Below are 10,514 nucleotides of genomic sequence, written 5' to 3'. Positions count from 1 at the left end.
CCCTGGTCCGTCTAACTGAGTGATCCTGACAGACCACCACACTGCTGCTGATTTGATTCACACACTAAGTCTCATTCCCCCATAAGCACTTCTCACAGCTCAGTCACCTCTCCTCGCCCTCCCTCCCTCCGTTACTCATTCACTCACTCAGTTGTCACTCTGCCCTCCTGTCTGCCTCAGTACATTTTTACAAAACTATAAACCAGCAGTGTGAGGAGCCGTCTTTCTCTCAGTCGCTCGCTCGCTCTCTGTCTCTCCCTCTCTTTCCCTCGCTCTTCCTCTCCTCATACTGTGTCTCGAAAATCAGTATTAATATTCATGAATGATAGTTTGTCGTTGTTGGAGCTGCTGATATGCCACCGCCGTAGACTTATTTGTCTATTTAAAATGACCACGAAAAACGTAGACTAAAAACGTAGGAATCAATCAATCTGACATTATTAATACAATGTAAAAAATGGAATGATTGATTATTGAAATATTGAAATAACATGGGCGAATGGGAAAAACAAATTGATACAATTTAACGGCAACAATAAGGCAGGCACTAGGGATGGGGGTGTGAGCATTTGGGTCTGAGCAGATGAGAATTTAGTCGTCGTTGTGTTTGTATTTGTCTGTAAGTTGCTGTTCGTATGTGTATGTTTGTATTTGGTGTGTGGAATTTTTTTAAATTCAAAGACAAATAAAAATTCTGATGACCGTGAGGTGGGACAGCCCACAGTGCCCAGGGCATGGCAGGGAAACCCCCTAAAAGTCACCCAAGCCACCCCCTACTCTGTCTATCCACTGCCATGCTTAGGAAGACCTAATAACACACACATTTGTGTGGGCGAAAAGCAAATGATGCCGTCAACCTTTTCAACCAGGAGCGGCAGCCTGGCAGACCTTAACGTTAGCCTTTAAATAACGCCCGTTCTCTCTTTGTCATCGGTTCACTTCCTCCTGATAGTGAGGAGAGAGAGAAGGCAGAGAAAGGATGATATTCTCCTCTTCTGATCAGAAGCATAGCCCTATCAAATCTATTTCCTGATAACCATTAGTTTTATCCCAAATTCTGTTTTCTTCATTATGTTTTTCCAGGTTTCCATTTGACCCTGTTTTGGTTTGTTTTTTCGCTCTCAAAGTCCCACTTAAAAAAAAAAAAATTGAAATACAACTAAATTAGATGTTGTAAATCCACAACAGTGCTTAAACCACATCAGGATACCACTCTTTCAATTTACATTTTTGGGTGTAATTACCCTTTAATTCCAGTGTGCACCTAGCAAGAGGCAGTGCTTTTAGCAGTATTTTGGTAGAGTACATGTGATGGTAGAGTTTGCAAAGCAAATACCCACTGGATTGATGCAAATAATCATGATCTCATTCTGCCTGGTAAGCATAGGCTATTTTGTAATTAACATTTAATTGAGAAATCTACACAGTCACATACACAAACAGGGGAATTCTCCCTGCCTCTTCAGAAAGTTACAGGAAATACAAATCACTGATGCATTCTGTTCATGTCTTATGATAAACGTGGGCAAATTAATATATGTTCAGTACATTTAGTTGATTCCCTACTAAGTTCAATACATTTATTGAATATTCATGAAATCCGTTTTAATGTCTATATTCCGTGATTCCGTCTGTGTTCTCGGCATCGCAGATTTTCTAGGGCCGCGGAAGCATCTCTCCCCATTTCATTAGGGAGAATCTACCTTCCAAACCTCCCAACTGCCTCCCACGCTTTGCTGTCATCTGGGACGAGTTCAGAAGACTGACGCAGGAAAACCTTATCAAGAAATATGTTGTTAACTTCAAACAAACAAAAAAGACGGATGAAGTCGGAAAAAAATATACGTTTGAGAAAGAGCAGCCATGCACAATCTCTGGGAGACCTCCCGAAAAGGGCCAGCCAAGATTCCCAAATTAAAATGGCCGCAATGATCAGAACGCAAAATTAGAAGCAGAGAGAATGTTTTTGGGCTAATAAACATTTGAAAAGTACCCCCGGGGGGACTCCATGCAATGGTTATTACTCTGACACACACACACACACACGTCGTTTTTTTGTTCTCAGGATGTTGTCTGTAGATTTGATTAATTCTCGATGGCAGCAGGCCTAATGAAAGATTGAAAATGTTTTCCCCTTCCTCCTCGATACACACGCGCACACACATGCACACACACGCACACACACACATACACACGCACGTTATGCTTTGCTTCAGTTAGGCCTTTTTATCTAATGGATGTGTCGTGCTTATCAGCAACTCTAGACACATACCAGATCAGGGGGACTGGGAGTAATCAATTAAGTCACCCCCTCCTCTCCCCGCCTCCCCGGCTTTTTTCTCCCTCTCCCACTCGCCTCTCACCCCTGCCCTCCCTACTTCAGTTCCTAAAGGCTGTTTCCTGCCTGCCTCTCCTCACTCCGATGCACTCAGGCGCTGCCGAGACACTCACACACACACACACACACACACACACACACACACACACTAGCACCACTGAACACTCCAGAAGGTGGGGAGGATTTAAGGATCCCGGGAAGATTAAGTGCACAGCTTAGCGCTATCTGACCACTGTGTCTCACACTTTTTCTTTCATTTTCTTCCCCTCCCTCTCTCTCTCTTTCCCTGTCCTCCCTCTCTCCAGGTAGCCGAGCCTAAGCGGAGCGGGTTGGACGGACCCTCCCTCCTCCACCTCCTCCCCCCCATCATCCTCCTCCTTCAGTGTCCCGGTCCGTGCCGTGTTTGTGTCTATCCGCCGGGGTCGGCGAAGCATGCTGGCAGTATGGACGTGAAGGAACGCAGGCCCTACTGCTCGCTGACCAAGAGCAGGCGCGACAAGGAGCGGCGCTACACGGGCTCGTCTGGCGACAGCGAGGAGTGCGGCAGCGGCGGCCCCGGACCGAGGGTACCCACCCAGAAGTCGTACAGCTCCAGCGAGACGCTCAAGGCCTTCGACCACCAGGACTCCTCCAGACTATTGTACAGCAGCAGAGTGAAGGAGATGGTGCACCGTGAACAGGACGAGTACACCCGACAAGGTACTAGTTAGCCTAGTTAGTTATCCTCCTGTCGTTGTGCCTTTGAGCAAGACACCTAGCATGCTCTAGGGGCGTTGCCCTGCGGCTGACCATGTAGGCAGTGCTTGAGGTGGGCCTGGTACTTACCGGTACAGAGTATCATCCATCACCTATATGATCACCAGTACTGTAAAATGTAAACATGATCACCAGTACTGTAAAATGTAAATATGATCAAGAGGACTGTAAAATTAAATTGAGTACCAGTACCTTTGTCATTCCACTTCAAGCAGTCCGTAGGTTTTACTCTGTAGTCACGGTCAGCTGTACCTGCTTGAACTCTTCCTTAGGTTGGCCCCTAAGGGGTGAAGTCTGTCTCTGTTTACATAGGTTTACCTCAGGTGGGCCCCCTCCATGTTGACTTATGCCACCGAGCTGGGCCGAGGCTCAAATGTTTACCTTAGATAAGGGATAAGGGCTGACTACTTCAGATTTAAAGTGCGTTCAAGGACGCGACCCAGCCCTATCAGGAATCAGTTCCTGTGGATACGGGACGAGGTGTAATTACCTTTACGGTGCACTTATGTCATGAAGAAAACATGTTCTAGCTGCAGTTTCAATCCAAAAAGAAAAAAACCTCAGTATCTCTCTCGTTGGTGTCTCACTGGGTGCTTGTCCTCTGCAGCTCAGTTGGTAGTAGAGCACAGCGCTTGCAACGGCAGGATAGTGGGTTCGATTCCACTCGTGTGTAAACATGTATGTATGCATGCATGACTATAAGTGGCTCGGGATTAAAAGGTCTCCGCTAAATGGTATATAATAGCTGCATGGTTAGTGTTGAACATGAACTCTGGGGCTTGTCTTGCTGATGAAGAGCTCCAGGGGTAATGTGTCGACGGGTAGATGGGGGTATTGGGGTGAGGAAAGGGGTAACAGTCTGGGTAGGTTGGGGCTATGCATGACATCCTCGCCATATTTACAGACATGAGACAGATGGGGGTGGCAGGTAGCTTCGAGGTTACCGTGTTGGGCCAGTAACCGAAAGTTAATTTTATTTTATTTCACCTTTATTTAACCAGGTAGGCCAGTTGAGAACAAGTTCTCATTTACAACTGCGACTTAAGGTGCTGACAAGGTAAAATATTTACATTTTTGCTGTGCCCTTGAGCAAGTCTAATTGCTCCAGGGGCGCTGTACAATGGCGACCCACTTTTGTGTAACAGAACAAATATAAGCACCCCCCAAATTATTATAGCGAAACCCTCTCTGCCTCTCGCTGGCAGAGCTAGTCCCCTAAGTGAGCCACTCGGTCACTAGACTTGTTGACTTGTTGGGCCACAGCCATCGCTAGACAGACTTAAGAACTTAATGTTTAACTACTATACAAAGCCTCTTGGCTAAGCACCTCTTTCTGTCTCCTCGCCCATTAACTCACAGTAACTTCCCTCATAGGAGCTTATGGTGACACTATACTAAGCTAATATAGCTAGCACCGTTTGTTTATTCTGTATATTAATATGGTGACACCATAGAAATAGAAGGAGTAGAACGGCTTTTGAACCTATTTGACCATTCTATTCATTCAAATTCTATGGGTTTGACGTTGACCTAAATGATTTGGTCACTTCAGAAATAATAGCGGGACAGTATTAATTTGTGAAACTTAATGGACTAAAGCTGGAACAATTAGAATTGTTGCCCGTCAGTGATAAAATAAAAAAACTGGGATTTTTGTAATTATTAGATTTTATAACGTACAGCGAGCGCATAGATCTGAAACTGTGTTGAACTCGGGACATTAACTGGTTTGTGGAAAGATGGAGGCAAAGTGTTTTACCAGGTCCATCCATATTTTCTATAAACATAACAAAAGTACTTTGAAGTTCATTACTAGTTCATTGATTGTTCCTCCACTCCAATTAACAATTCATAAATATTGGAGAGAAAAAAGGTAATGACTTTAATTATCTTATCATGTACATTTTCATTGCCACACTAATTGGCGTTCATTTAAAATGAATATAATTTTAATTGAACTGCAGTGACTATCTTAGTTATGTCTGTAAATGAACAAGCCTTTGTAGTCACTTTTATTTCTAGATTAAAGATTACTCCAGACCGTATTTTATCTACAGATTTAACAGTCAATATTTTATCCTTCTTATAATGCAAATTATCTCGGAGGGAATTTGGAAGATTTTTCATTTTTTTGATCAACCAATGATTTGACCGTGCTGTGAAACTTCTGGATTCTACTACCACGTGGGCCATGGCATGCATCAGGACCAATTCACAATGAGGATGACTTATATATAGCTTGAGAACAACATTTTAATATTTGAATCTAAATGTAGTTAAATAATACTCTACCCTAAATGAGATAAAGCATGTATTTGTCGGAATCTTGGACCCCTAAATATTTCAATATTTTAAAACAAAAGAAGCCATAGTTGTTGTCACTGATATGGACATTTTACCATTGGCCTATGGAATATAAAGCAGTTGCCTCTCATTGAGATACTTCTATTATGTTTATATTACAGTCATTTTCATAACTGCATAAGTAGTGTGGCGTGAAACACATTCCATTTTCCCACAAAGAGTGAGTATTAACTAGTCTAAGCTGGAAGAACACGTTATCAGAGTGAATGTATACTAATCTAATAGGGATTCAAAAGTAATATAATAACATATTACTGAAGCAAAAATTATCGCATAATACGGTCACTAAATGATATACGATAATCACTGAATAGCGGCAGGAATGACATTTTTTACAAACATTTCACAGCATTTATATGTAAAAAAAATATATATATATATATATATGTTCAGGCATGTTCTTAGGCAGCCCGTTCCTATCACCACGGCAGCTAAACCCACAGAATGGAATGCAGTCTAAATCTAAATGTAGGTGTGACATAAATGTCTTTAAGCGAGAGAAAAGAGTTTAGCTCTGCAAAAAAAGAACTAAATGAATTATGTTTCACAGACTCTATTTTTAATTGGATCGTGTTTTAAAATTCCCTAACATAAAATGCAAGCCACTTCAATTGTATTAGAATGGTTAATAGGCTTAAGATGAATTATACAGTGTATTGTTGGCTGTAGTCATGGAGATCCTATACAATTATATAGTATTTCAATTCCTAATTATATGCCTGTAGTTGTGTTGGCATATGAGGACCCAGATAATGAAATAGTTCATTTTGATCCATGGTTACTGTGTCTTCTACAATTTGTTACAAATGTAGGAATTTCTCTCAGATATTTCTAAGAAGTACTATGACATATTCAGATTTTTTTTTTCATGTTGAGAAAATATTTAAATCTGTAAAACTATACTAAAACCATATTATTTATTCATGTTATTATTCATAACACAAATATGAGTATGTTAATGTTTTATTCGGAATATGTGTAATATGCTGTATGTTTTATTAGTTATGTATAAATTAAAGTACATGTATAGTCAGTATATGTCAGACATAAAAGCCTTAATGTGGAACAGTACCGTAATTCCACCCTGATGACTTCATACGGTTGTTGACGGCTGTTGTTGCTGTTTGTCTTGTTGTGGCGGCGGCGCCGCCTTTGAAGTATGGACTTTACGCTTTCAAGGCCTTGAGATATTTATGAAATCACCAAACAGATTGGAAGTGCCTTAGCTACCAGTCTATCTGCCAGGACAACATAGCAGAGCAGAGCAGCCACCATCTTCTCTCCCATCTGCACCACATTACCCCTCCCCGAGAACACACATGCACGTGCGCACACACACACACACACACACCATATTCCGTCTGCCTGCGAGAGGAAGACACTTTTACTAAGTCTCTGTACTTTACACTTGGGATTTTTATCTGTTAATACATTGAACAATATTTTGCCAAATATTCTCAGACTAATTGAGGGTGTTTCAATGAATGGTTGCCATAGAGATAGCAGTAATTTGATCATTTCTGTGGCTCCAAATCTACTGTATTTAATGTTAACCTGCTTAGTTAAACTACTGTACCTTGTTACTTGTGTTTTTGTGTGATGTAAATGAATTGTGCCTGGATTGTTTTCTACAATACTAGTGGGTGGGTCTTGAATTCCTTTCAGCCTGCATAATGTTACCGCATTAGATATAACCAAAGTACAGCCACATATGAGACCAATCATTAACACAGCTACCTCTGCCAAATATTAATTTATTTCGCTTTCTTTCTTTCTTTCTCACTCGCTCTGTCTCTCTGAGTTGCTAAATTGCAGACAGTATGTGTATTTGCTTCATGCGTGGTAAATGATTGCTGTGTACCCAGAGGCCCTCCATTGTTGGTTTGCCGTTTCCTATGTGCCAGCCAACATTAGCAACCCGCAAATAATGCTTTTATAGGGCATTTATCGTTGGGCCTTGCGGGCCTGGCGCTCTGCCCTCCTGCACTCAAACAGTGGCTAGCCCAATGGGCCGTTCCAAGGTGCTCTTTGTTGTTGAGTTTTGCTTTAGCATTATGCAATTTGTTAGCACTCCCCACTGGGCACCGACGTCAATTCAACGTCTCTTCCACCACGTTGATTCATTGAAGTTACGTAGAAACAACGTTGAATCAATCAGCACTGAAATGACCGTTATGGTTTCGCTTGATGTTAGCATGGTTCGAACCTTGTTTTTGTTCTGCTAACGAGTTCAGCTTGAGCTGCGGAATGCGTTCCGCTCCGCCTGAGCAAAATGGACTGTAGCATAGCATGCTATATTCCGCTACAGCCTTAGGCCTATGTGTTGATTCAGTTGTGTTTCAGCGATGATATGTTTTGCTTAAGGAGACTATAGTTTCCCCTTCGGATGTCGTGTTTCACTGAAGTATGTGTCATTTTGGTTGTTTGGTCATGCTCTACTTCAGTCTTGAGAGCAGGGGGTAGACTAGCAGATTTTTATCAGAGCGGATGGTCGTGAGGCCAGAACAGAATTACCATAATTGGTCGAACAAATTGATGACAACTAAGCCCTAAAAGAGATTGGATTTGAAATAACAATCCTTTCGTACCTTGATGACATTGAGACACGATCACATATGTCCCTTCTATTCGTGGGAATGCTTAGGAACAGATAAATGAAACTAATTTTGATCTGAATTACAGGGGGTTTTTAGTCTTCAGGGGGCCTCATAAAATAAAAGTTGAGGGTGTCTCCCTCCGTTTGATAATGAGAGTTTTCCATTAGGGCGTTGGTCCTATGGTGCTGAAAAGATGGGGGGTTTTGCTAACTGCTAGCATGATCCCCTTGAGCAAGACGAGATGCAGAATCACTCATCTTAATCATATAATAATTCACTTTTGGGATGCAAGATTTGCAGATCAGTGATTCTGCGTAATCCTACTGCAATGTAGTCGATCTCAAACATGCGTTGCGTCTGTGCTACCCGCTAACATTGTTAGCTAGTCAGGCCTGGTCGTGGTAAGACACAACGGTTGGGGTCCTGGGAGTCCAGCGTGGGATCCTGGGTAACAGAATGTTAAGCCCCTGCAGTTATCTGAGAGTCAGATGAAACCTGATAGTCCCTTTTTTGCACGTCTAGGGGCTAGCGCTGTTTACAGAAGCTGTGTTTTCACTGGGGATTTCAGGTCAGTTGATACTGCACCCCACCAACCCCCATCACGAAACAAAAAGTCAGCACAGGATTTATTTGTATTGTCTCGCTCTCTCTCTTTCTTTTCAAGCCCGTGCAGGATCTTTTCATTACTCAACACCTCCAGTCCAAATGACTCCCCAGATGCTAGCTAGGCCCCATTTACCTGTCATCTTCTATTTTGTTAGCACCTGGGAGATAGCTCTCCCCCTTCTCTTCTCTGCGGCGTCCCAAATGGCACATTATTCCCTATATAGTGCACTACTTTTGACCAGAGCCCTATGGGTCCTGGTTAAAAGTATTACACCCTATTGCCTATATGGATGTCATAAGGTGAATGCACCAATTTGTAAGTCACTCTGGATAAGAGCGTCTGCTAAATGACTTAAATGTAAATGTAAATGTAAATGTATATAGCTCCCGAGTGGTGCAGCGGTATAAGGCACTGCATTGCACCAGGGTCACTACAGACCCTGGTTCGATCCCGGGCTGTATCACAACTGGCCTTGATTGGGAGTCCCATAAGGTGGCACACATTTGGCCCAGCGTCGTCCGGGTTAGGGGAGGGTTTGGCCGGGGTAGGCCGTCATTGTAAATAAGAATTTGTTCTTAACTGACTTGCCTAGTTAAATAAAAAATAAAATATAGTGCACTTGGAACGCAGCCCTCTTCTCTCCCGACTGTCTATATATCTGTCACGTGTGCTCCCTCTCTGGCCTCTAGGTTACCAGGCTGCTTGTTATGGCGCACACCTGTCACCATCGAATGATGCCTCACCAAAGGGAAGCATCAGGGAGTTTTTTTTGTTATTGTGCTGGAGGTGATTTCGGGTCCGGGTGTCCTGACCGGAGCTACCTGGGAGGCCTTAGCCGGTTTGTCAGATTCCCATGCCTCGGAGGGTTCGACGGGTTCCCATGCCTCAGCCGGTTTGTCGGATTCCCATGCCTCTGAGGGTTCGACGGGTTCCCATGCCTCAGCCGGTTTGTCGGATTCCCATGCCTCTGAGGGTTCGATGGGTTCCCATGCCTCAGCCGGTTTGTCGGATTCCCATGCCTCTGAGGGTTCGACGGGTTCCCATGCCTCAGCGGCCTCGTTAGGCTCCCATGCCTCAGCTGGGTGAACAGGTTCCCGTGCCTCGACCGAGGCAACCGGGGAGGTCTCAGCTGGCTCATCAGGCTCTCACTCCTCAGCCGGTTCGTCAGGTCTCTGCGCCGCAGCGGAGTCGACCGGTCTGCTTCTGATCCCCGTGATCGTCCCTGTGGTTGGCGTCCTGCAGCTGGAGCCAAGCGCGCCGGGGGGGGGGGGGGGTACTGTCACGTGTGCTCCCTCTCCGGCCTTTAGGTCACCAGGCTGCTCGTTATGGCGCACAGCTGTCACCATCATTACACGCATCAGCGCATAAGGACACTCACCTGGACTCCATCCCCTCCTTGATTACCTCCCCTATATATGTCACTCCCTTTGGTTCCTTCCCCTTAGATAGATAGTGTAACGATATGCGCTATCTATCTATCTATCTACAAAAGTATGTGGACACCCCTTAAAATTAGTGGATTCGGCTATTTCAGCCACACCCAAATGCTGACAGGTGTATAAAATCATGCACACGGCCATGCAATCTCCATAGACAAACATTCCCCCCCAGAAATTATTTGTCGAGATCGGTGTTGGTGGAACTTGACTGGCCTGCACAGAGCCCTGACCTCAACTCCATCGTACACCTTTGGGATGAATTGGAACGCTGACTGCGAGCCAGGTCTAATTGCCCAACATCAGTGCCCGACCTCACTAATGGTCTTGTGGCTGAATGGAAGCAAGTCACCGCAGCAATGTTCCAACATCTAGTGGACTGCCTTCCCAGAAGAGTGGAGGCTGTTATAACAGCA

At 43.9% G+C, this 10,514-nt stretch overlaps 1 protein-coding gene across 4 annotated transcripts in view; it reads left to right on the top strand.

Moving 5' to 3' along the window:
• LOC129841361 (teneurin-3-like) overlaps positions 1-10,514 on the top strand; it is a 527,857-nt gene that overhangs the window by 392,084 nt on the left and 125,259 nt on the right. For all 4 annotated transcript variants that reach the window (XM_055909600.1, XM_055909602.1, XM_055909599.1 and 1 more), the window contains one exon: positions 2,644-3,037. In XM_055909600.1, the coding sequence (XP_055765575.1) occupies positions 2,782-3,037 (256 nt within the window). In that variant the 5' untranslated portion in view covers positions 2,644-2,781. The remainder of the gene's footprint in view (positions 1-2,643; positions 3,038-10,514) is intronic.

Source organism: Salvelinus fontinalis, chromosome 42 (genome assembly GCF_029448725.1).
Source record: "Salvelinus fontinalis isolate EN_2023a chromosome 42, ASM2944872v1, whole genome shotgun sequence".
Classification (NCBI taxonomy): domain Eukaryota; kingdom Metazoa; phylum Chordata; class Actinopteri; order Salmoniformes; family Salmonidae; genus Salvelinus; species Salvelinus fontinalis.
This window is presented reverse-complemented; position numbering and strand designations above follow the sequence as displayed.